Genomic DNA, 19004 nt, shown 5'->3' on the forward strand with positions numbered 1-19004 from the left:
GAGCTGGCTTTGCGAGTGTCTATTGATAAAGGACGGCCGGGGGGTGGAATCTGTGCACTTTCTGTCTTCCCTAAGGAAAGAACAAACCCCGTCAGGTCAATGGCTTATAGGAAATCCCCATTGGGAGGCGGACGCTGCCGCAGCTGCCCTAGTCTCCTGGGTGACAAAGGGTTCTTCCTGGTCGGGTCTGCATGTGCTGCGCCTCGTGTGGCGCTCTGAGAGATATCGGGCACTTAATTCTATTTCATCCCAACACCAAAGTGAATCCCACCCCTCGCCCCATCCCCCTCTCTCCTTGGTTCGCTGAAAATCCACTCTAGTCTTGGGGGAGGGAGTCAAAGAATCTGATCTGAAAAAGAAATGCAGATATTAGTCTTTCTCGCCCTTTCTTTTCTTTATATGTTTACTTCTCCTGAGGGTACATTTATGTGCAATGAGAATATGACTCATTTATGATGGCAGAGCTGTCGGAAGAAGGGAGGGGGACAAAAAATCCTTCTGACCCAATTCTGAAACCCTCTCAGTCAGTGTGTTGAGAAGGAACAGATGCTTTCAGTGTTTGCAAGCTCTTTCTGTACAAAGCTGTTGTTTTTAGCTGCGCCTGGTAATGAAATGACCCCTGACAGGGCTACTCTTTAAAAGTGAAGAGGCAAAGGGAGCCTCACTTCCAATGTTCATTTAGAGCCGTTATGGGAAAATACTGGGAAATGTAATCTCCAGGAAGATTAATGTAACTGAGATCTCCCAGAAGCACAACTATAGATATAAACTAAAAGCCTGAAGTGCTAAATTCCAGTACAGGGAGTGATCAATGAAACCAGAATTAGGATTTGTGGTTTGTTTTATAGACAAAGTTGGCTTGGGAGGTTGTGTAGAAATGTCTAGTGAAGTTGGGGTGGTGGAGAGAGGAAGGGAGGAGCAGAACCTTAGTAGTCAAGAGCAAGGACAGTGTGCACCAGGTCTGTTTAGTTCAGTGGCAGAAAGTGCTGTCTTCCTCTGATAACCTTGACTGCACTGAAGAAAATCAAACCTTACCTGTTCCCCTTTCCCAGGACTTTGCATAATCAACAATACTTTATTTGATGGGATATTAATATTATTGTTGCAGTGGACTCAGAACTAGTATTTCTCCCCGCCCCACAAACAGGACAACAAAACTCAGGAATAAAATCCTTCAGTAGCAACATTCAGGGTCCTTGTCAGTGCCAGTGCTAAATTAGGTGAGAAAGAGCAATATGCCACCAGCATATCTGGAAATCTATTGGCTAAATTCTGTTCAGTTACATCTCTGCAACCTGGTTGACATCAGTGGAGATGTAACCGAGTGTAGATTTTAGCTCTGTAGCCCTGCATGGCCTCAAAGTATCAGAACCACAAAATAAATCCATGCCAGGGGCGGGATCCCCAAAACAAAAGCCATTGTCTATCTAGTTTTGAATTGACCTTTTCCCACTGATGGAAACTGGCTCTGAATGGGCTCTTTATTATATCAGTGTTGCCTACCCACTTTCAGGTGTCACCACCTTCTACTGCATGCCATAAACTCTGCAAGATTTAGTCCCCCCAGTTCAATAATGCTGGCTTGCTTACAAGAAAGAAGGGTACAGATGAAATGCTGCTTCTGGCTCTTTTACCCAGTGCATAGCCCCTGTGCTTGTGAACAAACAGAGATGTTTCTTTCATAGCGTGGCATTCTGTATCTGTATCTGTCTGCCTCTTGCCTTCTCTGAAAGGATTTAGATGAAATGACCATTCAATGGATAATGTAAGACAGGAGTGTGGCATGGGTTGTAGTAGGAACATTTGGGAATGGGTGAACACAGCAGTGCAGGAATGCCCTGGTAGCTACAGCATGGAATGCAGAAATAGTTGGATGCAGGAGCACAGGCACAAAGTAAAGAAAATTGTAATTGTAAAGTTCAGGAATGGATGGAGATCTTAAGACAGCAGCAAGTGCAAGTTTTGTCATGGTAGTAGAAGAGATGGAGGCTGTGTCCCAGGAGTGGAGAAGTGAATGTTAGCAATTGGATAGAAATGTGAGTTTGCAGTCGTAGGGGAGGACAGGAAAGTCTACCTATAGCAGCCCGTTTCAGTCATGGGTGGATGCAGTGGCACAGGGGTGCAATATAGCATTGCAGGAGCTGCAACACCCATTTATTACACACTGTCATTAGAAGAGAGCAACAGCACCATAGAGTAAACAGTTTCTTTAGTCCAGGAATTTCTAGCTAACACACCCAGCCCACTGTGTTGTTATCACACGGTGAGTTAAGCAGTTAAAATAAATTTTCAGTTACACATTAGGAGGGGAGCACAATGCTGCAGATTTACAGCAATGACAAAATATGATCCAGGAGCACCAGTATGTGTTTGATACACAAGAAAAACATCCTGCTGTACTTACAGAGTGGTGCAATGATATGGCCACGTATGCAGAATACTACAGTGGTACAATCAGACCGGCAGAAAACGTTGCAGGGATGACTTCACACAGTATGTCATTATTGCTGTAGCCGTGTGCAATAGCAGCCCAGGACTCCAGAGTTGTGTCTTAGGCAGATAGATTTGTAACTGTACAGAAAGAAACAAGAGCATGGACAGAAGTGCTATACTGTAGTAGTCCAGTGGTGCATGGATAAACAGATGTGGGGTGTTGTAATACTGTATTAGTATAAGCCACGGTGTCACATTAGGCTAATGACATATTAGTGTGTTGGCTCTGTGGAGTAATACATAATATTATAAGAGCATTTTAGTGTGGTACTTATGCTTGGGTGTTGTACAGCACCAGAACGACTTGATAGTACAGTACGGACAATGCAGTGATATAATAACACAGTCCTGGGGAAGTATAAGGAAGTGATGCTGGTGCACCGTGTGCATATTTTGGCAGTTCAAGGATGGGATATTTGTGTAGTGTTGTAGCTTGGCAGCACAGTGGTGTAGCAGATTGGCAGTCTAATGATGGAGTAATATAATATTGTAAAGGCATGATATCCAGTCTCATGGCAATTGCATTCAGTGTGATCTTAGCACAGGGCTGTGCCAGTCTGGCAGTGCAGTGTTGTAATACCATAAAACAGTGAGTGAGATGTTAATACAGTGCTGGAGGGGAGGATTACTGTGAATTAGTGAGAGTAAAATTAGTGCAGTATTATGGAAATACAATTTTGTACAGTGAACTTAATGCAGTGTTGTTATGGTCCAGGAGTAGTTTCTTAGAGTGACAGTGTAGTAGTGAGATATTAATGCAATGGTGCAATAATGCAGCTGGATGGTGGATACTAGTGCAGTGGTGGGGAAGAATGACCGTGGCAGGAGGATAGTGGTGCAGCAGCTTGCAATTGGGAGAGTGGTGCAGTAATATGGCAGCCTGGTGTCCGATGTTGGAGCAGCAGCGTGGCAGCATGTTGCAGGGATGGTGGTGCAGTAGAATGGCAGCGTGGCAATGGGATGTTGCAGTGGCACAGAAGCGTGGCACAGTGATATTGGTACAGCAGTAATGTGGCAGCATGGCAGGAGAGATAGCAGTACAGCATTAGCATGAAAGAGGGATAGCACTGCAGCGTTAGCATGGCAGCAGGGATAGTGGTTCAGGGACAGCAGGGCAGAAGGGATAGCACTGCAGTGTTAGTGTGGCAGCAGGGATAGTGGTTCAGGGACAGCAGGGCAGAAGGGATAGCACTGCGGAATTAGCGTGGCAGCAGGGATAGCAGGGCAGAAGGGATAGCACTGCAGTGTTACCGTGGCAGCAGAGGTAGTGGTTCAGGGATAGCAGGGCAGAAGGGATAGCACTGCAGTGTTACCGTGACAGCAGGGGTAGTGGTGCAGGGACAGCAGGGCAGAAGGGATAGCACTGCAGTGTTAGCGTGGCAGCAGGGATAGTGGTTCAGGGATAGCAGGGCAGAAGGGATAGCACTGCAGTGTTAGCATGGCAGCAGGGATAGTGGTACAGGGGTAACATGGCAGCAGGGATAAGGTGTAACAGTAGCTTGGCAGCAGGGATAGTGGTTCAGGGATAGCAGGGCAGAAGGGATAGCACTGCAGTGTTAGCGTGGCAGCAGGGATAGCAGGGCAGAAGGGATAGCACTGCAGTGTTACCATGACAGCAGGGGTAGTGGTGCAGGGACAGCAGGGCAGAAGGGATAGCACTGCAGTGTTACCGTGGCAGCAGAGGTAGTGGTTCAGGGATAGCAAGGCAGAAGGGATAGCACTGCAGTGTTACCGTGACAGCAGGGATAGTGGTGCAGGGACAGCAGGGCAGAAGGGATAGCACTGCAGTGTTAGCGTGGCAGCAGGGATAGCAGGGCAGAAGGGATAGCACTGCAGTGTTACCGTGGCAGCAGGGGTTGTGGTTCAGGGATAGCAGGGCAGAAGGGATAGCACTGCAGTGTTAGCGTGGCAGCAGGGATAGCAAGGCAGAAGGGATAGCACTGCAGTGTTACCGTGGCAGCAGAGGTAGTGGTTCAGGGATAGCAAGGCAGAAGGGATAGCACTGCAGTGTTACCGTGACAGCAGGGATAGTGGTGCAGGGACAGCAGGGCAGAAGGGATAGCACTGCAGTGTTAGCATGGCAGCAGGGATAGCAGGGCAGAAGGGATAGCACTGCAGTGTTACCGTGGCAGCAGGGGTTGTGGTTCAGGGATAGCAGGGCAGAAGGGATAGCACTGCAGTGTTAGCGTGGCAGCAGGGATAGCAAGGCAGAAGGGATAGCACTGCAGTGTTACCGTGGCAGCAGGGGTTGTGGTTCAGGGATAGCAGGGCAGAAGGGATAGCACTGCGGTGTTAGTGTGGCAGCAGGGATAGCAGGGCAGAAGGGATAGCACTGCAGTGTTACCGTGGCAGCAGGGATAGTGGTACAGGGGTAACATGGCAGCAGGGATAAGGTGTAACAGTAGCTTGGCAGCAGGGATAGCAGTCCAGGGGTAGCCTGATGGCAGGGAAAGGGGTGCATCATTTGTGTGTCAGCGGGGATAGCTGTCAGGGGTAACATCTCAGTGGGATAGCGGCAGTGCAGTAGCATGTCAGCAGGGACAGTGTTGCAGCAGTAGCATGACAGGGATAGTGATGCAGTGGTAGTGTGCTCACAGGACAGCAGTGCAGAAGTAGCCTGGCAGCAGGGATAGTGGTGCCGCAGTGGTGTGGCAGCTGGAGCCTGGCAGCAGGATAGCAGTGCAGCAGTAGCCTGGTAGCATAGCAATGTAATAATGTGGTGGCAAGGATAGCAGCGCGGTTGTAGCATAACTCCAATTCTTTCTTGTTTAGTTCTGTTGGCTCCACAGTACTGGCCCTTTGAGCAGAGCCTTTCCTGGCATTTGCCATGCAATATTAACTTGTAAGTGATCCTGCCATGTGAGACCCGGCCGTTTTCAGAGCTGTTTTGCTTTCACGCCCTCCCTGGCTGTTACATTTTTTAATGAAGTGATTTCCCAACATAGTTTTCTGTCAACTGCTTTCTAATAGCCTGGGGATCGTGCGGGTCAGAGAAAGCCATAGGAGTCTATCAAATATTTACAGGCTCTGTCTTTAAGTGCCCAGGGCCAAAGGGCCTGTTGTATTTCCATCTGCAGAGGCCATGAGAGGCTTTATCTTTTTGATGTCTGCAGTCCCACTCCTGGATCAGGTTTTAATTCTAGAGACCCAATGAACATTAAACAGGAGGAGGAGAAAGATCTTGTTTGCAGCCTCCTCTTTTTTCTTTTTCTTTCCCTTTCCTTGTCCATCTACTTCCATCTCTTCGGAGTTTACTAGTAGAAGAGCAATGGAGTCAGGGTGCATCATGGATCAAACCAGAGTGAAGGGAACTAGCCCTGCTTATCAGGTGGTTGGGGTCCCAAGCTGTAGGGGTGAGTAACTGCCATAAGGAATGCTCTTCTCCAAAAGGAGCCAGAAACTTCAAGGCAAGAGAATATTTCCTCGCCACCCACAGAGAAGGAGTGAGCACTTTCTCCCTGTTCTCCACGTTATCCTGAGGTCCTTACTAAGGCAAAACTCTCGTTGACATCACTGGGAATTCTGAGTTCCTATTGATTTGAATGGGAGTGTTGCCTGACTAAGAACTGCTGCATCAGACCCACAACTTAGAGCCCTCCAAGCAGAAATGCACAAGGATACTCTTCAGTCTGAATGACGAGAGAGAGAGTCATTTATATTTCAGTGATGGAAGTTTCCGGATCCCAGACTGTCTTACACAGATGTGTGTGAGTGATGGAGGTCCCTGTATGCTGTGTTGTGCTATAGCTGAGGGGATGTCATTGTGTTGCAGTGATAGAGTCTCTTGGATGTAAGTCCTAGGCTGTACAATAGCAGAGATGAGCAGTCATGTCTCAATGTTTATGGTGAACTGAGGAGACTAGTTCTCACAGCTGCACATTTAGGATGTTAGATTCACATAATCTTTTGAGGGGCAGGGAATTTCTTCAGTGGGTCATAGTCCAGTCCCCACATTAGCGCCGACTCCATTAAGTCTCCTTCCTAGCTGATGGGTTTCAGAGTAGCAGCCGTGTTGGTCTGTATCTGCAAAAAGAAAAGGAGGACTTGTGGCACCTTAGAGACTAACAAATTTATTTGAGCATAAGCTTTCGTGAGCTACAGCTATACCTCACGAAAGCTTATGCTCAAATAAATTTGTTAGTCTCTAAGGTGCCACAAGTCCTCCTTTTCTTCTTCCTAGCTGATTAAACACTGAACTTGGGTGCACAGTTTAACACAGAATAAAACAGAAGAGGGAAGCATAATTTCCTCTCCAGCTGCTTTTCTCTGACTGAACTATTATTGTTGCTGCATTTATTGTGGTGTCTGTGAGGTCCTGTTTGAGTCATAGAAGAGAGTATCCAGAGTGAGCCCAGATGCAGAGAAACGATCAGTTCTGAGACCAGAATGTTAAACTATAGAGGAGAGGGAATGAAACAGGATGTTGGTATAAAGACAACTCTGAAATCCTAACCATGGGTGCCTGGTGCAGAATCAGAGGATAGGAAAAAGTTGGATCCCAGGCCCAGAATGCAGGTCCCGGTAGCCTAGAGCAAACCTGCAGAAGGCAAACAGATGGTTTTGACACAGACATCTAGCATGAATCCAGTGCTGTGACTCTGGTTTCAGGGGAAGGGTCAGGATCAGGATTGTGATCCAAGGAAGGTCTACACCAAGGGACCCTGTTCTCGGCTTCATTTTCCTACACCAAACATTTCCTCTCTGCCCCATTCCACTCTTGGGACCCTCCCTACTTTCTGTCCCTGAGGGACCCTTCCACTCGCTTCCAGGGGACCCTGCCTTTTATGGGACTTTCCAGTGAGGGAGGTTCTACTCTGTCAGTGTCACCAAGGCGCCCTCTGCTGCTGGCCAGCAGAATTCACTACAGTCTCAGTGGCAGATTTCAGAGTAGCAGCTGTGTTAGTCTGGATCCGCAAAAAGAGCAGGAGTACTTGTGGCACCTTAGAGACTAACCAATTTATTTGAGCATAAGCTTTCGTGGGCTACAGCTCACTTCAGCAGATGAATAGAATGGAACATATAGTAAGAAGATATATATATACATACAGAGAACATGAAAAGGTGGAAGTTGCCATACCAACTCTAAGAGGCTAATAAATTAAGATGAGCTATTATCAGCAGGAGGAAAAAAAAAAACTTTTGTAGTGATAATCAAGATGGCCCATTTCAGACAGTTGACAAGAAGGTGTGAGGATACTTAACATGGGGGAATAGATTCAATTTGTGTAATAACCCAGCCTCTCCCAGTGTCTATTCAAGCCCAAGTTAATGGTATCTAGTTTGCAAATTAATTCCAGTTCAGCAGTTTCTCGTTGAAGTCTGTTTTTGAAGCTTTTCTGTTGCAAAATTGCCACCTTTTAGTCTGTTACTGAGTGACCAGAGAAGTTGAAGTGTTCTACTGGTTTTTGAATGTTATGATTCCTGATACGTTTCAGAGTAGCAGCCATGTTAGTCTGTATTCGCAAAAAGAAAGGCAGTACATGCATCCGATGAAGTGAGCTGTAGCTCACAAAAGCTTATGCTCAAATAAATTGGTTAGTCTCTAAGGTGCCACAAGTACTGCTTTTCTTTTTATGATTCCTGATGTCAATTTTGTGTCCATTTATTCTTTTGTGTAGAGACTGTCCAGTTTGGCCAATGTACATGGCAGAGGGGCATTGCTGGCACATGATGGCATATATCACATTGGTAGATGTGCAGGTGAACAAGCCCCTGATGGCATGGCTGATGTGATTAGGTCCTATGATGGTGTCACTTGAATATGTGGACAGAGTTGGCATTGGGCCTTGTTGCAAGGATAGGTTCCTGGGTTAGTGTTTTTGTTGTGTAGTCTGTGGTTGCTGGTGAGTATTTGCTTCAGGTTGGGGGGCTGTCTGTAAGCGAGGACTGGTCTGTCTCCCAAGATCTGTGAGAGTGAGGGATCATCTTTCAGGATAGGTTGTAGATCTTTGCTGATGCACTGGAGAGGTTTTAGTTGGGGGCTGAAGGTGACGGCTAGTGGCGTTCTGTTATTTTCTTTGTTGGGCCTGTCCTGTAGTAGGTGACTTCTGGGTACTCTTCTGGCTCTGTCAATACTGTTTTTTCTCCTTCTGATAATAGCTCATCTTAATTCATTAGCCTCTTAGAGTTGGTATGGCAACTTTCACCTTTTCATGTTCTCTGTATGTATATATATATCTTCTTACTATATGTTCCATTCTATGCATCCGATAAAGTGGGCTGTAGCCCATGAAAGCTTATGCTCAAATAAATTTGTTAGTCTCTAAGGTGCCACAAGTACTCCTGTTCTTTTTACAGTCTCAGTGTAGGTTTCTCCTTAGCAGACTTCTTTATGTTCTAGCTTAGTCCCCACCCCCAAACTTCTAAGGGCTCTTCCCCTTATTGACCCCATCTTGCCAAGCTTTCACACATACACCCACCAACCATTCGGAATAGTCCTGGAGCAGGAAGGCAGTGACGCATTGTGGGAGGCTGTGACGTATGTGGCCCCCAAGTCCTCCCCAACTTCCCAACAGGACAGGAGGTATTTAAATTCAACAGCTCCTTCCTCCGAGGAGCACAGAGGATGCTGTGATAATTCTCTGCCCTCATCATCCAACAGGTATTTAGTACAGAAGATGTTGCATGGTAGAAGAAGAGCACACATGGCCACAACTGCTACACAAGTATATGCCTGTGTGCACACTCACATACATATCCTGTATGTATACACACAGTCAACATACATTCATGCAACCCTGTATGTATGTGCACAATCTACATATGGGCACCCCTGTAACTAGACATATAGCCTTCATACATACACTCCTTTGTATGGGTACATGCATCCCTGTGTGCAAAGACAAGCTGTATATACACACACATACAGATCCTTTCCAAACATTCATGTATACCCATGCTCACACAAATTCCAACATGTTTGTATATAGACTTCTTTAAATGTATCCACACAACCTGCGTTGTGTAACAAAATCATTTTACATAGTGTACACACAACCTTATATATGTATGTACATATGTACACACATACATACACACAAACACCTATATGTTTACATACAGAGTACTCTCCATGAATACACTTAAATATATGTACACACAAAACTCTCTTAGAAGGATACACACACACACAAAACACAACTCCCTCTATTTAAAAATATACATACACACACACAACTTCAAATATACAGTTTTCTTACAATCCAATATATGTGCACATCCCCCTGCATGAATGTACATATATGCATATAAAGGCTAACATTTTCAAATTTTAGTTCTTAAAGTTGGACATCTAAATGTATAGGCACCTAAAGAAGAATACCCTGATTTTCAGGTGTGCTGAGCACCCACTGACTGACATCTTCTACTGGAAAAGGAAGGAGGGACTTGTGGTTAACATGCAGAATTGGGAGACAGACTATTCACATTGCTTCTAGCTATGCTAAAGACCTTGGGCAAGACACCCTACTTGTACCTTTGTTCCCTGTCTGTACAGTGGGGATAATATCTACCTCACAGTTGTGTTTGTAGGCTTAATTCACTAATGTCTTTCAGCTCCTCAGCTGGAAGGCTCTAGAGATATGCAGAGTATATTCACAGAGCCCCCTGTGTGTTATGAACACGGAAAAACACAGTTTGACTTGAGCACATCCATGCAGTCTTGCTCAGCAGGGGGAAGAATTTATCACATTAATTGCTTCTAAAGAGCCTGAAGGATGGAAGCCAGGCACACAGAAGCACTGAGGGGCAATGGGCAAGATTCCTGAGCACAGCACCTCTGCCAGGGAGCACTAATTTTGTTAGTGACATATTTTTAAAATAGATCTTTATTTTTTAAGGATTTGGTAAAAACATCAAAGTAAAACCAAGCTAAACAAATATCCATCATTGCTCTGCTCATCAAATATACAACATCATATCTAACCCATTGACATGCACAAACCTGCAGGCTGGATCAGGCTCATCTTTTGGGAGAGAAAAAAAATTAATTGCCCTCTAAATTAGCCCAGTGTAGGTTCCAAGGACTATGTATTGCTTTGACTTATGTTTCATGAAATATCATTGGAGTCAATGGGCTTTCACAAGGTATAAATCAGGGAAGAGTTTGGCACTAGGTACAGTGCAGATCCTGTGTATTTGTCACCAAAATTAGCTGTGGTTCTTTCCGGCATCACAGCTCCAGTTGCTGTTTTCCTCCTATGAGCCATGAGTGGTATTGATTTCCAATAACAAGCAACTGTATGATATATATCCAGTAAAAGATGCTTAGCTAACTTTGGCCTCCCTTTTAATTATCCAGTGACATTCGTGTGACCTTGTAGATAGTCAGCAGGATCCATAAACCTGAATCACCCTTCTATTCCAGTTCAAGATCCCTTCTTGGAATAGAGGCAAACAGCTGTTACAATTGGTGTGGTCCTGTGCAGTTGTTTAGTAGCCTACTGTACTAAGATGAGGCTACCAAACTCAATATACCTGTGACTGAAGTCACCATTAAATCAAAAGTGTTGAAATATTCTAATCTCTATGCTACCTATCCCTTACTTAACATACTTTGCACATGTGTACCGTCTTGCAACCACCCTGGGAAGGGATATACATGGATCACTTCATCCCGCACTGATATGCACCCTCCACTCTGGGGTAGAATGTGGCAGCTATGCAACACTGCACAGCAACATGACACAACTGTCCAGAACAGGAAGTAAAGAAGAAACCTGTATTCACTTAAAAAACTGGAGGGGCAATTAAGGAAGGCAGAATATGATCACCCGAGTTGGAATTTGATCAGGAGACCTCACACTGGGATACCACCTTGACTCTTACAAAATGTGTCATTGGATCTTTAATGAGTGCATATGAGCAGGACCTTGGTTCTATGATGATACCTCTCGCCTCATACCAATCTGCAGTGTCACACTGGGGTATTGGTTTAGTGTTGACTCCAAGGGAAGAGCACCACCTCTCTAGTCACCAGCACCATTGACTGCAGCACTTAGTGTCTCACCAGGTACAGACCCAGGCTGACCCTGGGATCAGAGGATAAGTAGTGTTTTCTGCAGTGTCATGTTTTTTTCCAGACAGTGCGACTGATTCACATTTCCCCTATTCCTGAGTTTAGGGCAAGGATGGGCACTGAGGGGAAAGGTTGTTTAAACTAGAAGGCCATTTCCACTCTACAGTGTGTAACTGAGATTCAGGCCCTCTGCTTTTCTTTGAACAGTTAGAGATAAAACTGTCCTGAGCAGCAATTGCAGGTCATGGTTCTTATACCTTGGGAGGGATGGGAAATATCTGTGGAGGTTCAATTTTGTTAACAGACTTTCTGATTGTGTTTGAATCTGATCCAATTAGTGTAACATAGAAGAGAAACACTCATATAATGTTATGGCCAGCATGAGTCAGCAATGGACACTTAAGAATAAAGAAGGTCCCAAACTCTTCAGGCAGTTGTGTTTGCCTGCTAGACTAAGACCTTTCCTGTACAAGCCTGCGCCTGTTGCTGCCCCTGCATTCAGTTGTACCTGCTTTTGCCTGACTGGAGCATAGTACAGTCCAAGCTCTATTCCTGGTTGGAAAACACACAACTGAATGGGCAGCAATAACATGCCAGGGCCTAATACAGAAGGGGGGAAGATGACCAGTCTCAGATATTTGGAGGCCCAGCGCTGGTACCAGTGGTTGGGAGCTGTAACAGAAGGACCCCTGATACCAATGACAATGTAGCTCCAAGGATGTTAATAAATCCTAATCAACAGGCTCATTGAAAGTCATCCAACAAACATGACTGCATTGTTTCTTATTTCTACAGAGTTATATAGCCACCACATGGAGGGTGAGTAAGAACAAGGCTGAAAGCTAGCAATCCAGATGCAAACTCATGGCAAAGTTGAGAAAGAATTCAGAACCAGAGCAGGTAGAAATTACACGTATGAGTGGGACAGGAGTGAGATGGGTTTCTCAAGAAACAGGCAGGAGTCAGATGGGTTTCTCAAGATAAAAAACAGTGAAACCTTCCAAATACACAATAGGTCAAATCTGTCCCTTAGGTAGCTCCACTGACTTCAGTAGAGGTCCACTGGGGATGAGTTTGACCCTCATACATATATTCTCACCAGAGATTAAACCACCACACTAATTTGTTTGTTATACCAGTCACAAACAGGGGTCTGATCTATTGTCCCAGAAGATGAAAGATGACATATTGTAAGGGACCTGAAGTTTGATAAGGAACAGGAATGCTTTGTCCTCTGGAAACTGTTACTTGCCCAGTAGAAACACTTTTATTCTATGCTGCCAAGGTAGGCTGCAATCTGACAAAGCAAATTCCCCTCCTCCCCTCTCAGATCTCGATTTCTGAGTTGGTTTTCGATCTCTCTCTTGGGGCTGTCAGCATTCTCTGCTACTGGAAGTAGCCCTACCAGCTGCCCTGAACTAATCAGAACTAGGACACAGCAACATTTGTCTTTGGAAAGAAGACCCTCTTTAATGTCTGTATGTAAGGTGTCAGTTCCATGTTTTCATCATTAGCAGGAAGAGGCGTCTTATAACAGATAGCTGCTATTACAGGTGAAAACCTACTTCACTAAGCTCCATCTCTCTCAAGAACAACATTCCTTCTGATCATAGAATCTAGAGATGGAAAAAATGACAGTATTCAGTCATCTAGTCCATCCCCCTACTCTGTGCCTATCCCAGCCTTCATACCAGGCTCCTTCCTGCTTCATGCCGTGGTCAATCTCCATAGCAAGTTTCTCCTTCCTGCATGATAAATTCCAACTCCAAGCCAGGCTCCATCCAAGCCAGGCTCCATGTCCCATCCTTGGGATTCTTAGTGGGGATGCAAGGACCCAGGCGACAGTTGAATCTCACAAAAGCCCAGTAATGTTTCAAAAAGTTTTATGAAACAATTCCAGACTTTTCTAAAGAAAACCTCATATGTGTGGACAAACATATATGCACACATCACCTGCACCCACACACACATAAATCCACCCACTGATGTGCACCCACACGAAACGCTTGTGTACACACGTAACCGTCTGCTGACTCCTAGGGTTCTTTTCCTCCCAGGCACAGAAGCTTGAGAGGTAGAGGAGGGGTAAAGATAGATTTCACTGGCCTTTTTGCATTTCTGGCTCCCTCCCTCCAGATTTCTTAATACCCCTTCTGCCAGCTTTGATGCCACATCTCATTGCGCATCACTAGAGGTGCTGAGGATGGGAATGGGAATCGAACCACAGCCTGTAAAATGAATCGGCTGTGCAGGATGTGCATCAGTAGATGTGCTTAGGCCAGTGATACTCAGACCTCAGTGGTTCAGGAGCCAGCAAAATGACTGACCAAGTATTATTATTTTATCAACTACAATTGGTTATTAACATAGTAAAAGCATCCTGATTGGTTAATAACTTCGATTGGTTAATAATGAAATCATACAGTGTTTTAATATCATGTGCTGCAAAGAGCTGCAGGACACACATTAAAGAGCCACTTGTGGCTCATGAGCCTCAGTCTGAGTATCACTGGCTTAGGTTCTCTACTACCTAAATTGGAGGCTTGCTGGACAGGTGCTCTGTTTCTTTGACTTTAGAGGAGTTCTATGTACAGAGGGAGGGGCTGAAGATTTAGGATTATGCTCATGTTGCACACTTGAGTGCAAAATGGGTCCAATCCCGGATACACCACACCCTTCCGGATCTGGAAGTGCTCCTCTTGGCCCTTCCCCTATGCCGGGGTAATCAGTTTTTTTTGTCAAGGTCCAAATTTCTTGGTCAAGGTATAGTCAAGGTCCAGACTCCAGAGAAAATAAAAGATTTCATGGTCCATTCAAAAGCATTGGGCAGTCCAGATTTGGCCCTTGGTCCACTTATTGACTACCCTTGCCTTATGCTCTGTCTGTCTTCTGTCCTGTCCCCCCTGCAGTTCCCTGCCTTTCCACTTCCTCCTGTAGCAGCTTGGGTGATTTGATTAATCCTTCTGCCAGTGCCATCTCTGGGGATAGAAGTCTGGATAAATTGCTCCGTTTCCTCCCCTCTCGGACGACACAGGCGGTAGATATTTATCAATTGCAGGGCGTTCCTGGCCCTATGCTGCCTGTCACAGTGAGATTCATGAGCAGCAGGGAGGTGATTCTTTTGTAGGTTTGCTCTGGAATTGGAATAATTTGTCTCGTGAAGGAGCGAGATGTCTCACTTGCTATGTGGCAGCTTCTGCTCAAGGGAGACAGGCACTTTGTCAATAAACAAGGAGCCCAGGGATGGTTCCAGCTGACAAAGAACATTATTAACGGCCAACACCTTGGCCCAGAATAGCACTTCATTAGCATCTCTGAACAGTGCAGGCTCAAATCAGTAGCCACATACACCGGAGAGGAGGAGCTAGGAGCTCCCCCATGGCTAGTGCTTCCTCTAGCTCTCCTGCTGAGTGAGGCTGGGACCGGATCAAACTCCCGCTCCCAAATATGGTCCTGCGTTTTCCCCTGCATCTGTGGTTCTCAAACTGTGGTTCACAAAACAACAGAACAGAAAGAAGATCTGATTCACTGACACTACTGCAGGGAGGGGTGAATTACAGTTCTTTGTGCAACCTAATCCCGCTCTACTCCGAGGGAAGGTGGGCTGTGATACCAGCATTGTGCTCCCTGGAGGGGTTCTGCAGGGATTGGGAGTGTGGAGGCAAGAGATGCTAAATTTCCCATCAGGGCTCCATAGGGACCCTGCCCATGGAGTCTCCTCAGGGGATGCCCTGACCTGTGCTTCTCCATCCTCCCTGCCCAAACCCCTCTTCAGGGTTAGATAACACCCATTTGCCCTGGGTGGTAGGCAGTTTCTGGCCAATTTCTGCCACCACAACCTCCTCCATAGTGAACTTTCCATCTTGGAGGCTGTATGTCTTTCAGATGCTGTTGGTATAACCATGTGCAGGATCTGTCCCAGAGAATGCGCTGGAGAAGGGACTCAAGGGGCACTGAGAGGCTGGCTATAGCGTGTGGAGATTTCACCTTTGTATAATACTAGCAGAATGAGGAGTAATTCCTTCTGGACTGGAACTGGAGACGCTGTCAGCTCCCATCACAGTCAGGGCTCCTAAACCAATCCTTGAAGCGACTCTTGGTAGAAGAGACCACAGTGTTGTGGAATATCTGTGAATTCTCTTCACACCCAGGGATCCTACAGCATTTCCTACAGCCGGATAGTATGAAAGCAGAAAAATTATTTCTTTGCTGTTGCCTTGACAGTTCATCCTTCTCCATTCTTACAATCCTACAGGTGAGAACTCATGAAAGGGGAATAACCCTATTCTCCAGCACAGCAGCACAAGGGCTAAGATCCTGGGGTGGATCCCTTAACAGCTGTTGTTGGAACCACACTTGTGAACAATGTCTTAAAGCAGTTCCGCTGTAGGTGAGAACTCCTAAATCCCTTAGCAGATTAATGAATGTTCTAAAGTACAGCAGAAGCTCCAGCATCACCTCTGTCTTTGCAGTTATAGATGGAAGCGGCTCTCCATTCCATGGTCTAGTTATTCTTGTGGATCCGCAGCCATGGTGGCTTCATAGCTAAGGATGCATCCACCATTAAATTCAAAGCCCTATTGCATGGGATGGTGGTGGATCCTTTCTGTAATTTAAACCTCCCTTCAGACTGAACGTTCTCAGCCTTCTCAAAGTCTGAAGCCAGAAGTAAATTTGTTTAGGACTCAAATACTGATTGTTTCAGGGATGGGTATTGCATTGCCCTGTGATGGGGAAGGAGCAAGATTCTGTTACCTCCATGTGCCTTAGAATGAGAGAAGGGCCTAATCCTTGCAGTTCACATTCAGATATATGTGGTGGAGGCCTTAGATTTCCAGGGTGTTTGGAGCTGAGTGTTTGGTTCAGCTCACTACAAATATGGCGTGATCTATGAAATTTGGATCTGGAATTTGAACTCTTTCCCAGTACATCCCCAGAATTTGGGTCAGTCCAGATCCAGGGGCAGAGTCGGCACTAGGCATAAGCAGACACAGCAATTGCTTAGGGCCCCAAGCAGCTCAAGAGGATCCCATATTAATTATTATTTGTGTGTGTGAGAGAGAGAGAAATATTCCTGTTTAGGGCTCCCAATAGGCTAGTACCGGCACTGTCAGGGGTTTGGTTGGGCCCATCTCTGCTCACATGTGTGCAGGGAAAAGCCAACCACTTGTTTTTTAACTACAGAAGGCAGGGGAGACTCTGGCATTTGGCTGGCACTTCATCTCTCCTTCATTATGAAAATTTACTCTCTGAAGGTGAAGCGGGGTCTAGAGGAATTGGGTTGCTGCCTTCAGCTACTTGCTTTGGCCATAGCAGGAAAAGAGCAGTAAAAGAGCCAGCTCCTAGGTCTTCTATTGTTTGTAGACCAGGAGCAGGTCCCATCCAGATAAATAGTCCATTGCTGTGCTGGTCTGAGCTTTGGTCTCCGCTCAGAGCCTCTAGGTGGATTGCCTTCCAACTAGCCTGGCTCTTTGGTAATTGAAAAGCTCAGAGAAATTGGAAATGGGGGCGGGGTGGGGGGGCAGGGGAAATACAGAATGAGATATTCACTGGCTGTGTGGACCCAAAGTAGCCAGATTCCCTGGGCTTGTCATTGAAATCACTTCTTATGGTGACTCTCTGCTTTAATTTCCCCTGAATCAGCCCTCTCCCATGAGTGAAACAATCTTCACTGCAGATTGAGGGGGGTGGGAGGGATTTGAGCATTAATCTGATGTAGATTATACTTCCACCTCCCTCTTTCTGTCCTCCCTCTCTCTCTTCCTCTTTCTCTCTCTTTCTGTTTCTCTCCCCTCCCTCTCTTCCTACTTCATCTTTTCAAGAAAGTGAATGTAAAGTAAAAACACAGAAAGAGAGGGAGACTCTGAGAAAGAGAGAGAGAGAGAGGCAGAGAGAAAAACCTCCCTGAAGAGGGAAGCCCCAGCAGCCAATAACTTTTTGGATTTGACTGGTGCTGCCTTTCTTGCTTTGCTCCCAAGGAATACCTTTAATGGAATCAATTGCCTCGGTTCCTTTATAACCAAGTCCATCGGAAAGGCAGACTCAACATATTATGGGCAACTGTGTGAAGTCTCCACTGAGAAACCTCTCGAAAAAGGTATGTTCCCTGAATCCAAGTGCGTTATGCGTGTTTCAAACCCTGCTTCTTGGGACGGGTGACATTGTGGGTAGATGGGAAGGGAAGGTGGGAGAAACATGCAGACTTGTCTGCAAATGGTTCAGCTCCCTCCAGAAGTCCTTTTCCTAAGAGCTGTTAATGCAAATGCACTGTTCAGAACCTGTGATGATGAACGCCACAGCTGGTCTGTGAATAGGTGTGTACGTACGTGAGTAGGCAGGTTTCCATCATGTCTGTAAGTGTGTGCATGTGCATATACATGTATTTGTCCACTTGCATGTGGTGCACGTGTTTGTGCACATATTATTTGGTTATATATGCACGTGTGAGCGTGTGCACACATTTGTGTGGGTATGCATGTGTGCAAGTTAAGACGTATCTGTCTATCGACGTGTGTGCATGTGAAGGTGTGGATATTTGTGTTGTTTCTCTGTGTGTGCATGTGAAAGTGTGGGAGCACACAAATTTGTTAGCATATGTCCCTCTCTATGTGTATGCAAATGAGCACATGAATGTGTGTGTTGCGTGTGTGTGCATTTCCGTGTGTATATCTGAATGTGTGTGCATACTCATGCATATGTGTGCAACATCTGTGAGTGAGGATGTGTGGTTAAGTGTATGCATGAGCGTGTGTCCGCACATATATGTGTGTGTGTGTGCGCATTTGTGTCTGCATGTGTGCATTTATTCTTGGGTGTCCTCACATATGTGTGGATCTGAGTATTTGTGTATTTGCATATTTGTATGTATTCATGTTTGTGCCCGTATTTATGTATATGTGGGTGCCTGCTTTCTGTGGTACATGTCTGCATGTGTTTGGTCATGTTTGCTCAGGTATGTGTGTTCATGCTTTCCCTCATGTGTAAGCATGCCCCATGTGCGTATACATTCATGCCCACCTGTACTGCCATGTGTGTCTGGTTGCATTTTACCTGTGGGCTGCTGTGTGCTTAGGTCTCAGAATGGTTCAGGGATTAATTAGATTTAGGAGCTGTGCTGCCACTATGGGCTGAATTGGCAATGGGAATGGTTCTCCCTGGGCACTGTGCGTATCAGGATGAGGAAGGCGTTGAGATAGAATGTGCCCATTAGGCCAGCTGGAGGAAGGAATTCACTTGGGGACGCTGAACCAAATAATAATTCACCACGAAATGATCTGCTTGTTCCTTACAAAGGGGAAGGTTGTAATAGGCAATGGCAGTGCACCGCACTGAGGGAGCTCACGGCATGGAGGCCTCAGTGGCAGTGAAATGGCATTGCTGTGGGGAAGCCATGATGAGGGGACCTCGCCAGCAACGAAGTGGCACTGCCATGAGGAAGCTCACAGTGCAGAGGTCTTGCCAGCAGTGAAATGGTGCTGCTGTGAGGACGCTCATT

General features: G+C 45.9%; 1 protein-coding gene across 5 annotated transcripts in view; it reads left to right on the forward strand.

The window, feature by feature from the left end:
• CABP1 (calcium binding protein 1) overlaps positions 1-19004 on the forward strand; it is a 33256-nt gene that overhangs the window by 1454 nt on the left and 12798 nt on the right. For 2 of the 5 annotated variants that reach the window (XM_073312785.1, XM_073312787.1), the window contains exon 2: positions 17488-17606. The exons of 2 other annotated variants lie outside the window; for them this stretch is intronic. In XM_073312785.1, the coding sequence (XP_073168886.1) occupies positions 17562-17606 (45 nt within the window). In that variant the 5' untranslated portion in view covers positions 17488-17561. Of the gene's footprint in view, positions 1-15741; positions 15765-17487; positions 17607-19004 lie in introns of those variants that run through there. One more of the 5 variants, XM_073312786.2, reaches the window with a different exon arrangement.

Source organism: Lepidochelys kempii, chromosome 15, assembly GCF_965140285.1.
Source record: "Lepidochelys kempii isolate rLepKem1 chromosome 15, rLepKem1.hap1, whole genome shotgun sequence".
NCBI classification, from domain to species: Eukaryota; Metazoa; Chordata; order Testudines; family Cheloniidae; genus Lepidochelys; species Lepidochelys kempii.